This window comes from Chenopodium quinoa, unplaced genomic scaffold, assembly GCF_001683475.1.
Source record: "Chenopodium quinoa cultivar QQ74 unplaced genomic scaffold, ASM168347v1, whole genome shotgun sequence".
Classification (NCBI taxonomy): domain Eukaryota; kingdom Viridiplantae; phylum Streptophyta; class Magnoliopsida; order Caryophyllales; family Amaranthaceae; genus Chenopodium; species Chenopodium quinoa.
The window spans coordinates 2,016,473-2,040,146 of NW_018744996.1; the positions used below are offsets into that span (position 1 = coordinate 2,016,473).

General features: G+C 33.8%; 2 protein-coding genes across 2 annotated transcripts; one reads left to right on the forward strand and one right to left on the reverse strand.

Moving 5' to 3' along the window:
• Window positions 1-492: 492 nt before the first annotated feature.
• On the forward strand, window positions 493-19,757 carry LOC110707281 (insulin-degrading enzyme-like 1, peroxisomal). Its single transcript, XM_021885294.1, has 26 exons — window positions 493-824; window positions 931-1,006; window positions 1,709-1,776; window positions 2,759-2,850; window positions 2,961-3,034; window positions 3,172-3,215; window positions 3,525-3,576; window positions 6,478-6,600; window positions 6,692-6,804; window positions 6,890-7,052; window positions 7,807-7,899; window positions 8,960-9,045; window positions 9,221-9,307; window positions 10,071-10,174; window positions 11,543-11,645; window positions 11,880-11,975; window positions 12,061-12,250; window positions 12,524-12,585; window positions 14,330-14,434; window positions 16,482-16,683; window positions 16,754-16,962; window positions 17,960-18,084; window positions 18,157-18,208; window positions 18,298-18,384; window positions 18,898-19,020; window positions 19,105-19,757. The coding sequence occupies exons 1-26, from the start codon at window positions 702-704 to the stop codon at window positions 19,354-19,356; spliced, it is 2,904 nt and encodes a 967-aa protein (XP_021740986.1). The 5' UTR covers window positions 493-701; the 3' UTR covers window positions 19,357-19,757.
• A 558-nt stretch (window positions 19,758-20,315) lies between these two features.
• On the reverse strand, window positions 20,316-23,674 carry LOC110707169. The gene is made up of 4 exons (XM_021885175.1): window positions 23,234-23,674; window positions 22,891-23,085; window positions 20,965-21,389; window positions 20,316-20,824 (listed from the first exon to the last, which is right to left on the reverse strand). Exons 1-4 carry the CDS (start codon window positions 23,492-23,494, stop codon window positions 20,686-20,688), a joined length of 1,020 nt encoding a protein of 339 aa, XP_021740867.1. The 5' UTR covers window positions 23,495-23,674; the 3' UTR covers window positions 20,316-20,685.

Consider the following 23,674-nt stretch of genomic DNA (forward strand, 5'->3'; position numbering starts at 1 on the left):
TGAAATTGCTCGATTATTCTCGCAGCTGAGTAACTTCGCAAATATTCAATTTAGGGCAACCAATTACTTTATTAACAGTTTTACACTCTTCAATTCTTAATTTCGGGCCAACAATGGTGAAACTATCTTTGGAAAAATGTAACAATGGAGTGCAAGGAGTGTGTAACAATGGAGTCTGCATCTTTCTCTTTCTGGGATTGTAACGAAATTGTTAAATTGAATTTGCCAACCCAGCCGTTACAACAATTACTATTCCGTTCTTGTTTTCCCTTACGTTTTCCCAAATTTTGCCTTTTCCCGTCAAAATACAACTGTTGTGCTCTTCATATTTCCATCACAGTTATGCATATATACTTCCTCAATCAACACCTAATATGTTTTAGATTATCAAATCAAATATATCGACTAGATGATAGATCAGCTTATAAAATACTAGAAGAAAAATGACTTTGTATGAGATCTTCTTTGTATATTCTCCACTCCAGAAGTTTCAATATTGTGTCACAGCGTTTACTAGACTTAAAATTTGGATATTCTGACTTTTTCAACTCCCATGAGCCACGCCTGGGAGCCCAGATAAGTCACAGCCCCAACTTCACGGCAAAAACTCAAACCATTTAAAAAATACGAAGCAAAAAAAATCGCAAAAAAAACTAAGAGTATCCTTCTTCATTTCTCTCTCCTCTCCGAAGAAATAAAAAATGGCGGTTCATGAAGAAATGGCGGAGATACTGAAGCCTCGAACTGATAAAAGAGATTACAAAAGAATTGTTCTCCCTAATTCTCTTGAAATTCTTCTCATTAGCGATCCTGATACTGATAAGGTCTTTTTCAATTTTTTGAATTGAAATTCAATTGATTGATTTCGATTTTTTTTTTTTTTTGAAATTTTTGTTGATGATTTGATTTTTCGATTGTGTTTTTTGACAGTGTGCTGCGTCGATGAATGTTAATGTCGGCTCATTCTGTGATCCTGAAGGTCTTGAAGGACTTGCTCATTTCCTCGGTAATTTCTCTCTCCTCTTTGCTTTCATTTTGTTGTGTTTCTTGCGGAATTGGATTATTGATGTTGTGTTTATTGATTGAACTCATTGAAGTTGAATTTGTTATGCGATTTCTTTTGTTTCTTGATCAAATTGCGTGTTGAGGAGATATGTTGCGATTATTAAAATCGGAGTTACTATCGTTTTTTCTATATTTTAGTAGCGGAGCGAAGTGAATATGATTGCTGAATGTAATCAAGATCGTCTGTTTAGTATTCTAGGTCTTTGAAGTAGGGGATAGTAAGTTAGTGGACTTTAGTCAATAGTCAGTATGACATTCGAGAAGGAAGAGAACTTAAATTCTTGCCTATGTATGATTTAATTGAGTTTCTTGAATAAGCATTGGATGCTAATTGATTAAAAAAAAAGGCGGTGGCGAAATCAGAAGGGTGTTTAGTTGTTTGTAAATTGTGACGGTTGGCAATTGGCAAGCTCCCTACCACTGCGGCACTGCTTATGATTGGTTTGGTCAACTATGATGCTTGATAGTGGAAAAGAAATCGTTCTTACTCTTATTTTGCATATGCTTATGTTATTCCATGATAACATCTTGTTTTATTGAGTTTGATTGTCTGTTTTGATTTCGCATGGTTAGTCTGTTAGGAGCAAACCAATATTTTTGGCTGTAAATTAACCTTTTTCCATTTCAATGCTGTTTTTTGCAGAGCACATGTTGTTTTATGCAAGTGAAAAGTACCCTATCGAAGATAGTTACTCCAAGTACATAACAGAGGTACTCAGCTAGTAAATAAGAAATATAGCTTGGTCTTTTACATTTTATTCAGATAAATCTAGATTCTGAAATTGGTAGTTATCAAGTAAAGAAACTATTTTAAATGTTTCTGAATTTATACTTTTATGATTTCATAATATTGTCATTTATGGGGAGGAAGTGTAAGGGTCCCTCCTCCGTCACTGTTTTAGTTTTAAACCTTGTCAGGCTGAGTTCCTGTGTTGACATTGATTACAGTGTTGCCTTGGTAGTAACCAAATCGTCATGTAGAGCAAGTGATTCAAGTTTTTTTTTTTCCTTTTTTTTTTTTTTTTTTTTGGTGAAGGAAGCAATGAAGCATCTGTCACCTTTGACCTTTCCCTTTTTTGATCACTGTTTATCTACTAGTCTATAGTGACATAGTTGTCCTAGGAATAACCACCATGTATGTTTCCTCAAAGTAGGTGTAAGAGCTGGTCCGAAGACAAATTTAGTGAATGAATCTTTTATCTTTTCAATGACACTTGTTTGACCATGGTCCATCTGCCCCTCTGGTGTAAGGGATCTTCTTTCCTCAATTCTGCCAGATATTGTGCTATAGGGATGACCTAATGTTTTACCATCTTAAAAGTGGAGCTCATGTGATTCTTTGCTTGCAATTTTTTTTTTTTTTTTTTTTGCGAGGAAAACTTGCATATTTTTTTGCTATCAGTAATTGGCCTTAATTGCACACACTGAAACGGTGAAACAACTACACGGAAATGCCGGTGATTGCATCCTAACTGCTGGTTGTACGGTTGTACCTAATACGTGTTAGTGAATCATTGATATGACAGTTGATAATTAATCTTGCAATTAGTATCAGGCTTAGAAGTTATCCTTATTTAACAGACCTGACTTCTGATTTTGTTAAAGTACAAGGTAGCTCATAATTATTGTTAGTAGATAAGATGAAAGTCTATTATTGCTAATACAAATATATTAATTTTTGTTTGATGCACAGCATGGTGGTCACACAAATGCTTTCACTGCATCGGAGTATACCAATTATTTCTTTGACGTCAATGCGGATTCGTTTGAGGAAGCTCTAGATAGGTTAATGGCGGTTTCTTTTTGTCATCCATTTAATGAGCTCAATTGCATATGCAACTACCTTTCTTTTTTTTGGCTTTGCGAGTCTCAACCCAGATTCTTTTTTTATTCAGGTTTGCACAATTTTTTATTAAGCCTCTCATGTCTTCTGATGCTACCATGAGGGAAATAAAAGCTGTAGATTCAGGTACGTTGGATAGCTGCCACCTTGCTAGTTAAGGCTTGGATTTCTATTAATTTTGTAAGGTCCTCAACAAGATTATCTGTTCAGGTATACTGGTTTTTGTCGTCCTATTGACTACACTCTTTCTGTATTATCCATAGAACATCAAAAGAACTTGCTTTCTGATGGTTGGCGCATGAACCAGGTATTATGTTATATTTTGTCCCTTTGTATAATAGCTTGTCTAGTTGAAATATCTTAAATTCATTTGTGATGTTTGTGCCACTTAGGTGCCTTTTTTCTCACTTCATGATGAATCCAGGAATATATGAATTTCTTTTTGTTGAATCAATCACTTTGAGACAACAGAGATTTTGTATTAACGACCAATTTCACAAGTTTTGCGTCTTAGTTTCATATACTCTGTTCATTTTTCTCATTTGATTAACCGTAAGATATTTTTTCATTTAATACTAATTCATATGCTAATGCATGATTTCGTCCTTGTTTGCAGCTCAAGAAACATCTTAGCTCACCAGCCCATCCCTACCATAAATTTAGTACAGGTAATTAGTATAGATATGGTACTTTAAACATGTGAACATCCTCAGCTTGTCCAATTTAGAAGTTTATATTGTACCTTGGTTTTTCTAATGAGTTTTGATGGAGTTCATCCATGGCTCCTGTTTCAGTACTCATAACCTTGTGTCCTTGCTTGCTTTTTAGATCTCTCAAATTTTGAATTCATAGTTTGAGCTGCCTTATCTTACGCTTTGTTTGGATAGCAAATAAGGAAGGAAAGGAAGGGGAGGGAAAGAGGAGGAAGGGAAAAGAAAAGAAAGGGAAAGGAGAGGTGAGCTCCATTTTCCCTCCAAATCTCTCCAAATTTGGAGGGATTATGCTTATTAAAGAGAGAGGGAAAATGGATCCCTCCCTCTCCTTTCCCTTCCTTCCCCCAATTCTTTACCCAAACAAGAGAGTTTGTCCCCCTTCCTTTCTCTTCCCTTCTTTTCCTCCCATTTCCTTCTATCCAAACAAAGTGTTAGAGTAATTTGTTGCCGGCACTTGGAAAGTTGGAAGTAATTAAACTCATTGAAAAATTCACTGCTCTAAGTTAAAACTACCTTCTATGGTCTGAGTACCCTATGTTACTCAATAGGTTAGCAGATTCTTCACTACTAAAGGAGAAGTATAACATCAGGAGAAGATAATAGAAGCAAAGTAGATGTGTGCTTTTGCAGGTGAAAGAAGTTGCATTAAAAAACACTATAACGAATGTTGTATAATCAGATATGTTGAGTGATGATGGGAGATATGAAAAGTTTTATAGGCTGTTAGGTCCATATATGAGGACTGGCTGGATAAATTTGGAGAAGAACCATACATTACAGGCAACTTTCAGAATAGTAGGAAGATCATAAGATGAACTGGAATCACAAAATGGAACTAAATTACTTTCAATCAATTGTGTCTACCTCTCAAGTCGATGCCTTAATGGGAATAAAAAAACGTAATAGGTATATTTTTCTAATGTGGAAAAATAATAGGTTCACAAATTTGATTTGCCAATTTCTTACATTGGTTGACTTACAAATTAGGGTTGGAGAGTGGTTTTTAAAAATAAGTTAAGGTGAATGGATGGAATATGGATTATTTTATTTAAGGGCTTATGACCCTCATTATGTGCCATGTTAATCCATGTTTGTATTATCTTCCCTTTTTAACCTTTATACTAGTGTAGCTAAGAGGCAAGAGTATGAGGGATTTTTGTGGTTTTTGGTAGGTGAGGAGAAGTGGGGTCAACCTGTTAATTCAGGTTGTATCAATAGAGCTAAGGATATGTGTCAACTATATATTTTGGTAATATGGTCTATTGTACTGGTGTGGTTGTAGTGTTTTCTGGCTCTCTTTCGACAAAGTGATTTGGAGTCTGTATGGTTTTCAAATGAGGCCTCGTTCGGTTTGATGTATAATTTTTTCATGGAAAATGATTTTCCCATTATTTTCCATTTTCCGCTGTTTAGTTTATGAAGGGGTGGAAATAATGTTCCAATGATGGAAAATTGCATCCATAATGGTAGAAAACCTTTTCCTTTACAAAACAATGCAAGCCACATTTTCCTCCCTTCTCCTTATCCCCTTTTTACTTTCCTCTCATCCATCCCCATATTTCCACTCCTATTTTTAATCTCTCTTTAACTTTTCTTGTTAGAACCAAACAAAGGAAAACTATCTTGCTAGTGTGGTTTTCCTTCAAAATATGTTTTCCATGAAAACTAATTTTTCATTGAAAATGTTTTTACATCAAACCAAACGGCCAGAATGGCTGTGATGTGTTGGCAAGGTCTTAGGTCCCTTATACAAACACCTGGAAGTTTGTTTCACAATCATGGTTTTTTCCTTAGGGTAATGGAGAATGTGTTATTTTTATTGGGAGGTTTCCCATGGGAGAAGCCTAATGTATTGCTTCCTCTTCTCATTAAAGTTGGTCAATTTCTCATTATACCCCCCACCCCCTCCCTTCTAATGGTTGTTGATAGGTTTCATGGAACTTTCATCTAATGAGGATTGAGTATGCTTCTTTATCTTAATTCCATGATAGGAGTAGCTGGCTAATTCTTCGGGGTCAGTTGCTTGGCCTTACCTTTACAGCCATTGACCATGAAATGTGAATTGCTCAGTTTTGTTAAGCTTCTGAAACAAGTGTATATGTTGTATTGCTACTGTGTGGAAATTTAATACTTCATATGTGATAATCTAGATCACACAAGGATATATCCCCTCATGTGTGTAATTTGGCTGGTGAGGAGTTGAGGAATCATTTGTTTTGCATTGTTACGCAGCTTTAATTTTCACTGAAAGAGGTTATTTGGTTTGGTACTTTGGCTAGGTTATATTGGATAGGTCCTTTTACTCTTCTGTATTATTTACACATACAGTGATTTGATTCGGTTTGGAATTTTGGATTATATTCAAGTTTATCATCATTACTTTTTTGTAGAAGTTTATGATCATTTACTTTATCTCATATCATCATTGAATTTTTGGGTCGGTCCAGGTAGATCAGTTCAATATCCTTTTATTTCAAATTGGATTTACTTAGTTTTTCATACAGTTCAGGTGAAGGTCATATTACTTTGTATCGGGTTGGTTTTCATATCTGTAAGCGCAGGCATCAGAATATACAAGGCTAACCAGCAATTGGTTTTGCTAGGCTTCTGCATTTGCAATATTGACATTTTACATGCATTGACTACTGTTGACAACATAACCACATATATTTATCCAATCTTACACTTCAAGATTATGTTAGATAATACCTGCCCATTGAATATCTTAAAAGAATTCAAGAGTGGTGGCTGGTGGGACGTAAGCAACCTTCTAATTATTATTAAACTATTCAGTTGGGCAGCTCCTTTTTCCGAATGCCAATGTATAGTAATCTTTTGAGTCCGTCCTAATTGCAGGAAGCTGGGATACCTTAGCTGAGCGGCCAAAGGCAAAGGGTATAGATACAAGAGATGAATTGATTAAATTCTACAAGGAATATTATTCAGCAAACCTGATGCGTCTTGTTGTATATGCCAAAGGTTCTGATTGTTTTGCCTTTTTCTATGTTAAATTGATTAACTTCATAGTCAGCTTACATGCTAAAGAGTCAGTTTAATGTTTAAATTTTAGATAGTCTCGATAAAATTGAAAGTTTGGTGGAAAGCAAATTTCAAGATATACCAAATACTAATAGAAACACTCTTAGCTTCCCTGGTCAGCCTTGCACATCAGACCACCTTCAGGTTAGTTTACACCATGCTCTATCAGCTTTATGTTTATGCCAAATAGGTTCTGCATTAATAATTTTTTTGTTTAACTTGTTTGTAGATCCTTGTCAAAACTGTCCCAATTAGAGACGGCCATAATTTGAGGATTATGTGGCCTATCACTCCTAGCATTCGTTACTACAAGGAAGGACCTTGCAGGTATCTTGGACACCTTATTGGCCATGAAGCAGAAGGATCATTGTTTTACATCTTGAAAAAATTAGGTGGGTTTGACACATCCATTACATGCTCCAGAAAACAAGTTTTCTAGGCGTCCTTTGTTTGAATTAATTTCAAAAATACATTTGGTTTGGTAATATATGATTTGTGTTCAACAGATGTGTAGTAATTTATCTCACTTCATTAGTACACAATTATATACAAGTATATAATACAACAATTTTTTTTTAATATAATTCATAGCAAGTATTGACTTATTTTAAAAGTATGTCTGGTCATACAAGAATTGATATACATTGCGGTGTTTTTGATTCCATAGGTAACTGAAACGTCTTTTTAAATTTGTATCAAGATTAAATTTTATTAAATTTTCAATAGCTATAAGAATAATTAAATGAGTTAGCACTAAATAGATCTTCATCTCATAAATTTTGTAGTTAGTGTCTTGGTGATTTCATTGAATTTCCAAATTATCTTAGGTTTCTCAATGATATGATGTGTGTGTGTGTGTGTGTGGGCGTGCAATTGGCTCTTGAAAGAATCCCAAGTGTTGTTTCCTGGGTGAATCTTAAATTAGCAGTTCTGTAGTCTAAAGAAATTTTGTTAAAGGAAACACTCACCTCTTTTTGCATTAAGAGACATTGATATAAATCTTGATCAGAATTATCTCATTGTCTTTAAAATTTCAACTTTAGGTTTCCACACAGTTGTACCTTATGTAGTCTCTCAACCTGATTGGTTTCAACATGGTTGCTTCTTTGGTATTTCCATTTGACTGTATTTGGTATTTGCTTGCAGGTTGGGCCTTCGGATTATCTGCTGGGGAAACAGACTCCTCTAATGATTACTCTTTTTTTAAAGTTGGCATTGAGCTTACAGATGCGGGGCATAGTAAGTGCTTAAATAAGTTGGCTTTATGAAGTTGCTTTTGAATGGTGGGAAGTATGTGTATGGTCTTTTTAGACTAATGATAAAGCTATATCAGGGGAGTATGAATAAATGGCATTAACTTATTGTTGTTATAGTTAACACCTTTAACGTAACGGAGAAAAGTTTTTTGCACAATTGCAGCACCTCCCCCCCACCTCTTTCCAACAAAAGTCACCACCACCACTTTCAAAATGATTGAAAATTGGGTTCATTTTAAAACACATAATTTCAAATGTCCTCCAAATTTTCCAAGAAAGAGGTTATAGAGCTATGTTACATTGTTTCATTTTAATAGCTTTCTGTTTTTCTTTTGCATTAGTCGATTCCCAAAATGCAAATAATGTTCTAAATCAATGCAATGACAGTTGGAATATATACATTAAGAAAATTCTGCAACTTGCCAGATGATCAATTAAGGACTTCTAATTAGAATTTAAAATTAGTGGATTTACTCCTTGGACCTCAGAGTTGCTGAAAAACTTTATATACACCCGGGTATACCATGCACCCAAGGGTTGCTCAATTAATAGGGTTTTTTTTTTCATTTTAAAATATTAAAATGAACAAACCAACCACCCTTGGGTGTACCCACCTCTATGTGCACCCGGGTGTATATAAAAGGTTCTGCAGAGTTGCACCTGATTTTCACTACTTCATTCATTGTAACATGTTTTTGTTAGTTACCAAACTGCATTTATGTGTATGATTCCTTGTTAGGTTTGGGTGACTGAAATGTTCTTTATATAATGTGAATTTGTTGACTTACAATGTTTACGGAGTTGATCACTAGTCAGGAGTCGGTGCAATCCCCACCAGACTTGCAAGACTACTAAGCAGGTTGACCCCTAGTAGATCTTTCTCCGTGAGCCTACCAAAGCATAGAGGAAGATCTCGATTGGATGGGGGATTAGTGAAATAGAAAGTTTTATATAATTTTGAATTCTAAATTGGTGGATGCCTTCATCTTTTAGCTTTTCTTTATGGTGTAGATCATTGTTGGCCTCTTTCTAATCTATTGCAGAGAACATGCAAAATGTTGTGGGCTTGCTTTTCAAATATATCCAGCTTTTGCAGAAGTCAGGCGTTTGTGAATGGATTTTCAATGAGGTTTGTTGTGAATTATCTGATCTGCCTAACTCTTGTGTCTATGTTTAAGACATTCAATTAGGTTCAAGTAATAATATTATTTTATGTATCAATCAGCTTGGAATCTTTGTACTGTGTTCTTTACTTGATATCTTTATATACTCTGGGATTCTAAAGTCCTTTCATTTTTGTGTAGCTTTCAGCGATTTGTGAGACCTCATTCCATTTTCAGGACAAAAATCGTCCCTCAGATTATGTGGTTGATATTTCAAGCAATATGCAGGTAAGAACAGGTTTTTATTTTAGAAGCTGGTATGCTTACTTTTTTTTTTAACCTTGTGAGTCACTTCTGCAAAGTTTCCTAGATTGCCTGGAACAGTGTTCATTAATAAAACAGCTTATATCACTGTAAACGTCTGTGGAAGCCGTAATATTTGGTGTTCAGAAAGAATTCATGCTTATAATTATTTTTTAGCTTAATTACTTACGTCAAATGCTTGATACTCCAACATACCTTTGGACAGTTCACTGTTCATTTTGGACCAAAATATGCAAACATTTTCGTGAATTGTCTGAGTCTGATACCTAACAATGTACCCATGTTTAACAAAGCAGTCAAATTTGAGTACCATAGGCCAAACTTCAAGGCCAGGGTGATGCTTGATACTTTAATATTTTTTAAAAAATATTTCCGTAGACAGGACAATGAGGATTGAGCTGCTAAAAGATTTATAAGTTCTTTTTTTATTTATTTTGTATTAAACTCTGAATATATTCCTTCGCTTCTTCCCCAGCTAGAGAAATTGTGTTTAAATTCAAAAAGAGTAGGCTCAACTACACCTTTAAAAAAAGGTTTCTGAATTTATGAAATTGATTTTGCTTGTTATTGCTTTTTTGTTTTTCTTTTCTTTTTTATTTTTATTTTTTATTGTTGTGTGTGTGTGTGTGTTTTTTTTTGGGGAGGGGGGGGGGGGAAGGTTGATTAGGTTAATTTTATTTTGCAGCATCTACATGCTTAAGTTTCCATTCTCTGTATATCTTTACAGTTATATCCACCTAGAGATTGGCTGGCGAGATCATCATTGCCGTCTACTTTCAACCCAAGAACTATCCAAATGATATTAGATGAACTTAATCCAGAGAATGTGAGGTAAATCTGAATATATTGAGAAGAATGTGGTTATTGTAATGGTTTGGTGTTTCATTCCATGTTTCTCTTCAATGTTTGAAAGTTAGATCCTTCTTTTTTTAAGTATTAAAAAAATCCCTGTACATTTACCATATTTGGAGCTTATATCGTCTTATTTTGTCAAAGATGACTCGTACTTTGCAAAGGGATGAATGGATGCTACCACAAATTTCATAATATAAATGGATCGTCTTTTTTTTTATTTATTTATTTATTTTTTAATTTGGGGGAGGGGAGCATTGGCTTGGTTCTGTAGTTACTTCTCACAGTTTCCTATTCCAATTCACTTTGTTTGAATTGTTTGAGTGAGAGCTATTTTAGGGTAGGTATGTAAGACTAGAGAAACCTTGTTGGAGAATTTCTGAAATATATGTACTTATGGAAAGATCAAATGTGATTCTGATATTGATTTTTGTAATGAAAATCCCTTATTTTTGTGTCAATTTATTTTTTTGATTAGAGAACTAGCATCTGATACCTGATTCTTGGCATTTGGTGCATTATTTCTGTCTAACTTAATGTAAACTCTGTCTCCAGTGTGTGTTTTAATTTGTCATACACAATCAAATTTTGCTCTCCATTTACTTCTCAGCTTTGGTTGTTCTATTAAAAACAGTCATATAGGTTTATCGCAATCACTATTCTATGGACCTAGGAACATGATGCTCATTATGCTCCCAGACCACTCTATTTTGGAACTTGTTAAAACTTATAAATATAAGATAAGAGAGAACATATTTGAATACAGAGGAAAAAAGAACCTCTTATGTTTAAGTTTTTATAATATTTACATTAAAATCTATCTGTTGTTGATGTGTTTCAATGAAACTTCTTCAATGTTCCTAAAATCTTAAATGTATCTAGAATATTTCCGGTTATAATGTGTGTAAATGAAGTTTCTTCTCTGTATTTAAATGTTTTTGCTGCATGTTGAAGATCAATTTGTTGATGTAAAGCAGTTTCCTCCTTTTGTTCATAAGTTTTATCTCTATATTCAAAATGTTGTGGTGTGGGATCATAGTCTACAATCCAAAGAATACTAATAGGTATATTAGTAGGGCCTCCGGTTATAATGTGTGTAAATGAAGTTTCTTCTCTGTATTTAAATGTTTTTGCTGCATGTTGAAGATCAATTTGTTGATGTAAAGCAGTTTCCTCCTTTTGTTCATAAGTTTTATCTCTATATTCAAAATGTTGTGGTGTGGGATCATAGTCTATAATCCAAAGAATACTAATAGGTATATTAGTAGGGCATTTTTATGACATGTCTTTGCTGTATACTAAGCTTACTAATACAGAATGGCTGGTTATGTGTCACGTTCATGGCAGGATATTTTGGGAATCAAAGACTTTTGAAGGACATACAGACTTGGCTGAGCCGTGGTATGGAACAAGTTATTCCTTTGAGAAGATAAACTCATCGACGATTCAGGTGGCTTTAGTTCATCCCTTACATCTGTGTTATATTATTGTTTCGCTTTATAGTTGGTGCCTCTGAGGCCTTAGGCTGGTGGTTAAGATAGGCTCTAAATCAATATTGTTGAGTAAATAGATAGAAGAAAGATTATTATGGAACCATTTGTATTATGAGGTGTAATTTCTATTCGTATCAGTAATGTGATTATGTTTGTTTGTTGGCATTTATTTTAACTTGGTTCATTTGCAGCAATGGATGTCTGGTTCTCCTAATGAGGATTTGCATCTACCAGCAGCCAATGTATTCATTCCTACCGACCTATCAATTAAAGATTTCAAGGATAAGGTATAGGAGCTCACACTATACCTATTAAGCTATGCATTGGTGCTTTTTTTGTTTACCATGATGATTAATCTTAATATTGAAACAGGTCACATACCCCACTTTGTTAAGGACTTCATCTTATTCCAGATTATGGTACAAGCCTGATACGATGTTTTTCATCCCTAAGGCTTATGTGAAAATAGATTTTCACTGCCCACATGCTGGAAACTCCCCTGAATCAGAAGTCCTTACTGACATCTTCACAAGATTGCTAACAGATTACTTGAATGAATATGGTATGCTGTTGAGACATTGTTTATATGTCTTTCCTTCTTTTATTTTTCTTTCTTTTTATTTTTTATTTTTTTATTTTTTTTTATTTTTTTTTTTATATGTATATTTTAAATTGCATAATGTGAGAGTGCAACTGCATGCACGTGAAGTGTTTTTATTCAATATTTCTATTTAGTTGGCTTACTACTTTTATAAAGCTTTTGATTTGATGTTGGATTATTGGAACCCTTATTTACAATATGTTGTAAACTTGATGTCTGCTGTCTCTTTTTCAGCTTATGACGCTCAGGTTGCTGGTCTTCATTATGGGATTAACCAAACAGATTGTGGTTTTGAGGTATTGCATCCATTTTTGTAAATAGATAAATGTGCATAGCTAAAGGTGTGTGTATATACTTTAATTTTTTTTCCATGAAATGTGCATGTGGAAGTGAAAGCATAAAGGAATATCCTGTCTCATCTTTAATACCTGGTTTGTGAGGGCTATTAGTCATTCTGTCTTGTCTAATATTTGGTGGTTCTGTGCTTAGAATTTTTTTTAAAATATATACACTTAGATGTTGCTTCTTGGTTTTGGTTTATAAATGAGCGTTAAGATTATGAATTGGAATAAGTTTTAAAAGAAGCTCTTTTTTTTCTATGATGAGTGATAGCAGAAATATTCGATAAAGCGAGAAGCATCATTGTTGTATCACAATTTTCATGGAGCTTTAGGCTAAGTTTGATGGGGCAGAAGATATTTATAATTGTAAACTTTGCATAGAATGTAGTTTTTAGGGTATTTTAATGAAATTGACACACAAATTTGGAACCACAACAACGTATATAGTTTGTGTGTGCTTTTTGGTATGGGCCAAACATTGTGATTTTTCTGTCGTCTTATTTCTTTCTATTGTCTACTGTTACTTATGTTAACTTCAAATTAGTAAACATAAAATTAATTGGAAATTCCATTTCCTTTTTATCACTTTCAGTTCAGAAATGTATTAACTATTCTTCAGGTGTTTGAACTTGTTTATGTGCTTAGTGACACAAGCAAGATAAGTATATCTTATCTCCATTAGGGTCACATATCCTTGGTGGTTAGGGTACTAAGAGGCTTTTTTTTTTTTTTTTTTTTTTTTTTTAATGAAACTTTGAGTGAGAAGATTCTCTATGAGTTGGATCGGTGGATGAGTGCATTTACCTCTTAACCAGATAGGAGACTCTTTTTAGGACTTGGTTGTTTAAAAGTCCTCTTTATTACCTTTCCCTTCTTATTGTGCTTGTCAAGGCTATAAATAAGGATCATCCTTTTGCTTGGAATTTGATCACTTTTCGTATGAGTAGGGTGGGTTAAGACTTCAGTATTGTGGTGTCCAAGAATATCTACCTGGTGGGAAAGTGGTTGTGTAGATTCGCTTTGAAATCTGATTTTATTTGGCATAGGGTTATCAATGGTAAACTTCAACCTTAATGCAAACCACTGTTGAAATGCGCTAATTGGCACTAGGGTTTCCTATCTTAGCTATGGAAGTTTGTCTCCTAGGTATCTTCTTCTTTTCCTAAACTTGATTTTACTCTAGGTGGGTAATAGGGCAAATGCGAAGTTTTAGGATTATTCTTGAGCAAGAGAGAGCAAACATTCTCAATTCTTTGTAGACTTGGGTCTTTTGTGTTAAAGTATCTGCAGTTGCTTTGTAGACTTGGGCCTTTTGAGTTAGAGTGCTATTATTAAATTAATTGTGACAAGGATGATGAGGTGAAGTTGTTATGGTTCACTGCCCGCGTGACCTTTGTAACATGTGGTCAAAGACAAATAATGCTGTCCTATTGTAATTCTTTCAAATGTCCATTGTCTTTGGTCCACTTTCAAATTATGCCATGTCCTCTGTTTTTCGTTGCACTATTTGCTGTATTTTATCATTGTAGTGTATTTTTTTTATTTTTATTTTTTTAATTTATATATATATATATATATTTATATATATATATATATATATATATATATATATATATATATATATATACATATATCTTAAAAATATGTAAACCAATTACCTTCATAAATGTACTGGTGATTAATTTCTTTGGCTTTGCAGGTGACAGTGACTGGTTATAATCACAAATTGGGGATCTTGTTGGATACAATAGTTGATATGATTGTTAAGTTTGAAGTAAGATCAGACAGATTTGCTGTAATAAAGGTAATCCATTGCTTTCTTAGAGTTTGACATTAATATTTTGCTTTAAAGTCCTTTGGTATGAAGTAATTCCATTAAGCTCCTTATGCAACTCAACCAAGGGCAGTAGGCGGGGCAGCAATTTTTTGCTGAGCTTAAGGGTCTGGAGTTTAAGTCTTGTATCAGTGTGAACAGTGAAGGAGGTTTCCCTTAATGCGGTTATGCACTTATGCATTAATCTGGTGGGCCTACTTTACCACCTAAAAAAAGTATTGATTCTACCATAATGACTCCCATTAATCATACATTATTAATATAGTCAAATTTTCTCTATTGCATTATAGTCTGAAGAGACTAACGAGATTCTTATGTTATGCAGAATCACTATACTTCCTTACATTTATGATCATTGGTATGTAAAATATTAATAATTAATAATTCCCAAGAGACAGAGATGTAAAATATTAATTATTCCCTGAATATTAGCAATTATTTGATCAGGGTTAAATTGTTGATTGGCCTCACCTTGTGGGATCTGCATTCTAGTAAAATGGCAATGTACATCTGAAGTGTACTTCTCCATTGTGTACAACATAGAAAGAAGCATTGATCGATGTTAGATATTCTCACTCTTGTTACTGACAATACAAATCCTGGCCTACACCTAAACTATTGATCCTGAGATTAGGCCAGGCTGATCTTTTGGCCTTATTCCTATTTTTAAACCATGCTAATGTCGATAAGTCACTGGCTCAACATAAAAATGACCAAGTTTGCTGGATTCAGGTCGGTTCAATCCTTACCAAATTGGCCTAGGTATTATTGAGCTAGGATGTATCTTTGAGACAAACCCTATGGCTCATACTCAGACCAGGTTTTGTTTCAGTAGTTCTATTTGCAACAAAAACTGGTAATAAAATACTTAAAAGTTCTTGGTTGCTTAAGGCTCCTTGTCCCTGGGAACTTACTATATGTGCTGAAAGTCGCAAGCATGCATGGATTATATTGCAATGTCTTTGTTGTGAAGTTTTGGTATTTAATTAGCTACTAGAACTGCATTAAATCTGCATACAGAGTTGACTATCGAAGTTAATAAGAGGTTTTGTGGTATAAATGATCGTATGAGTATAGACAGAAGTCAAGAGGCTAGGGTGAGTAAAAGAGTAGCTTTCCTAGTTGTGCAGGTGCTAAAGGCAATGAGTAAAAGAGACGACATTCTCTTTTGATTGCTGATTTTAGGGAGTAAAGTTTGCCTGGCGTAGGGAGAAAAAAAATACCTGATTAGACTGAGTTCCTATTGAGCTGCTAAATGCCTAAATAACCATTATTTTTAACCCTTGAATTTGTTGAATATGCACTTATAATTGAACTTGTGTATTTTTTTTCTCATCCAAATGGTAACTAAGAATCCTCAAATCTTGTTTGTGATCAAATTTTGAGCAAGTTGTCATATACTCATATTCCTAATATCCAACTTGATGAGGATTCATTGTTTTCCATCCAAGATTGACATTTAAGCAAGGTTTGACAGCCTTCTCCATTCTAAAGTTGCTCAAATTTCGCATCAAGATGATCGATCTATGGTTATGTCTCCTCTGAAATCGAGAGCCATTGATCTAGGTCTTTGTTCGGTCCGATGTTGGTGTGCAGTGGGGCCTTACATGAACAAATTCTTTTTTTGCCCCAACTTGTTCTTGTTTTACTGTTGACCTGTCAATGTCTGCTGATGGGAGTTCTAAACAAATTACTATGTGTTATGTCATTTTCAATCTTGAAATCATTTTTCCCCTTTTTCGACAAAACGAACCCCCACCCTTAATAGGTGCAAGAAAATTGAATTACGACAATGATGAGCGGAGTCTTGCTCCATTACTTATTCTTATCATTGTGTTATATGCATAAGCTTATCTGAAAAGGATTTTGACCATAAATTGGTTTCATATGACTTATTATGTTACCGTTTTTAAAATCACTACTTGCCAGTTTGTATGCACATATGTATAATCTTCTATGTATATATAATTAACTTACAATGATCGCAAGTGTCTAAACTAATGCTTCTGCCCCACAGGAGACTGTATTAAAGCAGTATCAAAATTTTAAGTTTCAGCAACCGTATCAGCAAGCAATGTATTACTGCTCATTGATTCTACAAGACAATTCTTGGCCTTGGATGGAACAACTTGAAATTCTACCCAATCTTGAAGCTGATGCGCTTTTCAAATTTGTTCCCTTGATGCTCTCAAAAGCATTTCTGGAGTGTTATTTTGCAGGTTAATATTCCTAAAATTACTTGAATGTATGCATCTTATATCAATCTTCTATTTACTGGTAAGTTTTCAGGAAACATTGAGCAGGGTGAAGCTGAGTCAACTATTGAGAAAATTGAAAGTGCTTTTTTTAAGGGTTCAAACCCTCTTTGCCTGCCACTTTTTCCTTCACAATATCAGACTAATAGAGTTGTGAAGCTTGGAAAAGGCAAACGTTACTGCTATAGTGCCAAAGGCTTAAATCCAACTGATGAGAATTCATGCCTTGTTCACTGTATTCAGGTAATTTCTATGTGCAGATTATATTTTATTTTATTTTAATCTTTTTGCTTTTTTTGAGTCTAAATGATTTCTTTAGTGCTTTATAATTTCTGTCGATGTTGTCTCTTCAAATTTGTAGATTTATCTATATCAATATGACTGGATATGCCAAGGCATTCGTTAGGTTTAATAGCCATTATTGCTCCCATTAAATAGGAATATTTTGTAAAGCCAAGTCCATTAGGTTTATAACAGGACTATTTCGTGAAGCTAAGTCCATAGATTTGAAACAGGACTATTTCATTAAGTACAGTACATTCTACTATGAACTTTGAACTTGCCATGCTGCAAATTGTTGTCTCATAACCTGTGATGATACTATCACACTGGCATTCCATTAATGATCATTGTTTTACCATATGAGCAATTATTATCCATTAAATCTGTATGCGTATTGAATATTGATACAATTGAACTATTATCCATTGAAATCTGTATGCGTATTGGATATTGATTCAATTGAATTTCAGTATAAGATATAAGATTAGTTTCATAATTTAGTCACTGTATATATGTTTAGAACTACTTACTAGTTACTTTATGCAAAATGACAAGATAAGGCTCTAAAAAGTATGGTTATTGCTCCCAGACTCCCTGTGAGAATTATGGAGAAGCCAAACTAATTTTTGGCTGTTGGAAATTAGAGATCTTTTTTGTATATTTATGAATTTGAAGAAACTGTAGGTTCTTCTGATTTTTAAAGTAAGGTCAAAAGCCTACAATCTTTGGAGTGAGAGGTTTTCATATATTTTAATCAGTGGATTGTTAATGACTGTAATACTCTTATTGGTTAGTACTCTTTAAGTATTATTATTTATATGTGATATGTCGAAAAAATTTCGCTACTCTTAAGCATATTGATTTGAGACATATATTTTGGAATAATACGTTGTTTAATGTGGGACGGAAGGAGTGCATTTTTGGGTTTTAATATGAACTACCACTTAAATGGTCATAGGCACATCAAGACGAATATCTGGCAAATGTAAAGCTTGAGCTTATTGCTCTTGTTGCCAAACAACCAACGTTCCACCAGCTTCGATCTGTTGAGCAACTTGGATACATAACTGTTCTTATGAAGAGGTGAAGTTTGTGATCCTGATTTTTTGTAATTTAAACTGTTGTGATGTATGTACTGACATTACTCTCTTGTAGAAATATTTTTGGCATCCATGGATTGCAATTTATCATCCAATCTACAGCGAAGGTACGCTGGGTGCAATCAATACATGCATATGTTTGCTGGAAAGCTTGTCGATGACGCCATGTTAATCACTTTGCTTTCCTACCATACAGGGTCCAAGTCATATTGATCAAAGAGTTGAGGCATTCCTCAGTAAATTTGAGGGTGAACTTCGCCAGCTTAGTGAAGATGAATTCAAGGCAAGTTAGACACGTTTAAACACTTATTTATTAGCACTAGCTTGAATTAGTAAGTACATTAAAAGCATTTGTTAATGATGAACATATGTGACAACTTGTTTCATAAATCAATTTTTAGTATCGATGAAGAAAAATTCTTGCAAATTTTTCACTTCAGATAAAATGGTGCATGATGTTATAAGATTTAGAATAATACTTCGTAGTAATAATAGCAATAACAATGGCAATAGTAATAGTGATCTAATATAATTCGATGATGAGCTCTTGTTGAACACACTTGATATCTTTTTGGCATTTTAATAGGTGAATATGGGTGCAACCAACCATACAGGGTTCAATTGCATTTTTTTTATTTTTTTTTTGTTCTGAATTATAAATGAATCATCCAATGAGGCTGCAAGGGTTGATGGGGGAAAGATAGAGCACGTGCCAGTCTTGTTTGTTCATGATCTGCTATTCTGCTTTCTTGATGTGTAATACACTTTAGACTAACTGTTTCTTTATTTGAAACAGAAAAATCTCAATTCGCTTGTTGACAGCAAACTGGAGAAGCACAAGAATCTGAGAGAAGAATCTAGATTCTTCTGGAAAGAGATTACTGATGGGACTTTCAAATTTGACAGGAAAGAAGCTGAGGTATGTGTTCCATATTAACACAAAAAACTCTAAAAATAGGATTTCCTTTTGGGTTGTACAGCTCATATTGGTATGTCATGACAGGTCTCGGCATTAAAGCAGCTGACCCAACAAGAGCTAGTAGAATTCTTTGATGAAGTTATTAAAGTTGATGCTCCACGAAAGAAATCACTGAGCGTAATGGTGTACGGATCCTCACATTTATCAGACTATGAAGTCGATAAAACTAGCACAGAAAAAGCAAAGTATGTTCACATTGATGATATTTTCACTTTTAGAAGAACACAACCATTATATGGCTCATTCAGAGGTGGCCGGACTCCAACTAAACTGTAAGGATTACAAACTGAGGAGAAAGGGACTGTGCAGTCAAAGGCGAGGATGACATACTTATCATATCTTGGTCTCTTGGATGACTTTCTGATGTGTGTTGGTTGATGCTGTAATACACTGATACAGAAGTACTACTACATATACCTCTTTTTTAGACCAATAGCCATTACCCTTAGAAAAAAAAATGTTTTTATTTTTTTAGTATACTGTTATGTTCTTACGAGCTATTGACCTATTGTTTGTATTAATAACATTGCGTCAATAAAATCAATGTATGTACTGTAAAAGGGGTTTGCTTGTACGAAAACTTCACGTCTTTAACATACTATAATAGGGATTGTGTTGGAGATTACAAAGGTATTTGATTTTCTATTTGTTTTCTACTTAGAATGGTCATTTACCAATCTGAATATGTTGTCGTTCTATAACTATGGAGTATAATTGTATATATATATGTAGTACTTCTGTACTAATAATCATATAGTACCATCTGTTTCCTAAACATAAGGCGCCAAAAGAACCTTGGCAATAATGTTATTAGCCATTTTCTGCAAAAACTATATTCTGTGCACCTTCCAAAATTACCTTGTTGTGTAAGGCGAACCAAAATCAATAAATCTGAATCTGGAGCTTTTAGTTAAGTATGCTGCTATTACTCTCATCTGCAATCTGGTCATAACACACAGAATATGCATAGGTTATTTAGAATAATTATTGATCAGAAGTTTCTGATAAGTCACCACCACATGCTTTCTTTAGGAAGAAGAATCTGTGGGGTCCACCTTTCGCATAAAAACAATTTACACCACATTAATAACACTGCTCCTAATTTAACCTTACTTGATTATTGAACATTATGAACAGTATTACTTTCTGTATGAAAAACAGTTGACATGATTTATCAAAAGGATCTTATTTAAATCATGCACTCAAAAACCTAATAATAATAAACTGTAGATTTAGCCAATATTATTATACTAGAATAGACAAATTAGCCAGGTAATGCTACTGTAGATGCTTAATAGTAACGTCCCACTCCAACATAAACTAGTCATACAATCTAATTTTTTTATTTTTTTTTCCTTTTTAAATGTGAAGTCAACTTGTAGTATAGCACAATAAAGTTCTATTTTCTTTTCTGAATTTATTAAATAAATTAAACTACATAGAAGTACTCCCTCCATATTTTGTAATACAATACGATACAAAGTACGGAGTTTTTTACTTAAAACCCCATTTATAAATTCTCTTCCCATTATTTGACCATTAATTCATGTCCTTATCTTTAGTCATCGATATCACCCAAAATCCTTTTTCAATTCATTTTACAGTTTAATGTTGATATAATTTACTTGTATTTTGTCCCACATAATTAACAAGAGGTGTAGGATTAAAGAAAATTACCTTGTAAATAAACGGGTCAATCCGGCCTCCTGCCCCACTTCGCTTAACTTCTTCCATTCTCAACAACCTGCAAAACATCTAATTCATCAACTCAAACTACAAAACCACAAACTTAACACTTCAAAACTAAAAAGATGTGCAAAAACATACAACTGTATTATTCAAACTCAACACGAAGAATAAAAAGGCGCCAAAAAATTGACTAACATTCTGAGAGCTTTACTGGTGTCAGGGCTATCACCAAGAAGTTGCCTAATGCGGACCTCAGAAGCACACCCCTTACATGACAATAACCTTAGAATTGCTTCTGCTCTGCGGCTTATGTAAGTTGGTCCTGTACCTCTTCTTCTCTTCTGCTCGGCCACCACGGCGGCTGCCGCCGCCTTTCCTCGATTCCTTCCGCTGGATATCTCGCTCGTACCGCCGCTCGACAAGCATGAGCTCTCTGTGGTAGTGGTAGTGGTGCCTTCTGTGATTACTTGAGAGGTTGATGCCTTGTTTGGGGTCTTTGCTTGTGGTTTTGCCCAACTTTTTGGTGCGGATTTTTGGTCATTGTATCCCCTGTAAATTACTTTAGTCCTAGCTCTCCGAGCTACCTGTTGACCAAAAATTAAATCATTCACTACCATTTTCAAAAAAATGAGCATAAATTAACATCATATACTATGTACTGAAATGTCCAGATGATTAATACATATTTTTTAATGCTAATTTCATGAAGTAATGAATTATTAAATCAATTTCTTATGTTAACCTGAAGAACACAGCAGAAAAAAGTCATTCACTTTCAAATAATCAACATTATATACAAGAAATTGTGAAAAAATAGCAAGGTGAATTTAGTCTCATTGATCATTTTGATATCAATCTATTGATTTTACAACCAAAACAAACAAACACTGCCTCTATCTAAAAATAAAAAATAAAAAAAAAAAAACAAAAACAAAACAAAACAAAAAAACAGCAAGGTGAATTTAGTCTCATTGATCATTTAGATATCAAATTATTGTAATTGTGAAAAAATAGCAGAAATTAGTCTCATTGACCATTTTGATTTCAAATTTGTAAATGAGAAACTCGTGAACTTGAAGAATTGGAATAATCAAGTGATTCGGAAAACAGAGACTCCAGAAAATTTTCTCGAAATACAAATCTGAAGCAGATAGGAAGCTCAATCGAAACGAATTTGTGAATCTATAAATCGAATTTTGATCAATGTGGAATCAATTGGAGCAAAATAGAAAAACAGAGCATCAAAATTGTTGCGAATTTTAAATTACATTACGTAGAACAATTTGAATTTACGATTTACATTCAAAAAAATTATAGCATTCAAAAAATACTAATAAAATCAAATCAAATTCGAACTACTAGTACATTAGCAAATACTGCAGATCAAACGCATAGCAATTAACGCATGCAAATTGAGCCGACATTCAAAATATAAATCAACAAGTACTGATGAAAAGATTTTACACCGTAATTAAGAGGAATTCTTAACAAATTAGCAGAAGATTACAGAAAAAGAACTCATTAACTCTTAAATTTGGCTCAACATTCATAAAATTTACTCAATTAAAGCTAAAATTAAACAAAAATGCAAAATATCAGCTCAATGGCAGAAAATTGTATGAAATTTAACCTAATAATCTCTTCAATTTCCTCCAATAGCAATAATCAGAGGATACAACAAATTCGAATTCAAAATCTGATCCAACAAAATCTAGTAAACTCAGCAAATGCTCTAGATCAAACGCAAAACAATTAACGCATGTAGATTAAAACGAAATTCAAATTATGAATCAATAAATAATGATAAACAGAAAAGCAATAAGCATAAATTGGCAGAAGATTGCAGAAAATGACCTAATTAACTCGTAAATTTTGCTCGATAATCATAACAGTTACGTAATTAGCTGAACTTCAAAAAAAATTCAACTCAATCGCAGAAAAATCTATGAAATTCGAGCTAGTAATCGTTCAATTTCCTCCAGCTCAATAACAAAGCAGTAATCAAAGAATAAAACGAATTCGAAATCAAAATGTGATCCAACAAAAACTAGTAAACAGAGTATAACGAAGAACACATTCACAGAAAATTCCAGAAAACAAAATTATTGAGAGAAAAATGACCTTAAGCTTCATCGAACGGTATCGAGCAACAGCAGAAGCCATGAGCTGCAAGCGATGAGTCGAAACAGAGTAATCGCTCGTCAGCGAAGATCGACATGGCGTCGTATCACTACTCTTCTCCAAGCTAATCGTCGCTTCTTCAACTTCAACAGATTTCCCACATAAATTTCTCTCAAAATCCTTCACAGATTCCTCCTGCAAATTCGACCTGCAAAAGTAAAATCGATCAAAAATTCAAACAAAATTTCGACCAAAAATTCTAAGAAAACAAACGATTTTGATCGAAAATTTCGCATTACAATGAAGTTGTTGTTGTTGTTGTTGTTGTTGTTGTTGTTGAAGTTTTTGGGAGAGAGAAATTGGTGGAGAGAAGGAGAAGAGCAGAAGCAGCTGTCAGTTCGAGTTCAGTTGGAAAATCTTCCATTTTCGTTTTCTTTTTTTGTAATTTTCTCTCTCCTCTGAAAATGGCGGGCCTCTGAAAATAATTTGAATTTTTTTCAACTTTCTCTCTCTTTAACGGTTTATATTTATAATTACGTGATGGTATGGGAGAGTTTGTGGAGATGAATAAATGATCATACGGCTGAGATTTTATGTTTTGCATGTGATTGAAATGGAAAATTAATATGGGAGTTTTATTTTTACTAGGGAGCTAATGGCCCGCGATACGCATATTATGGCTAGCCAATGTCTTAAAATTATATTGGCTGGTCTTTACACTTTTGGTATGCAGTTTATTTAGTTACATGTATAAATCATTTTAGTAGTTTGTAATCTTGCACAT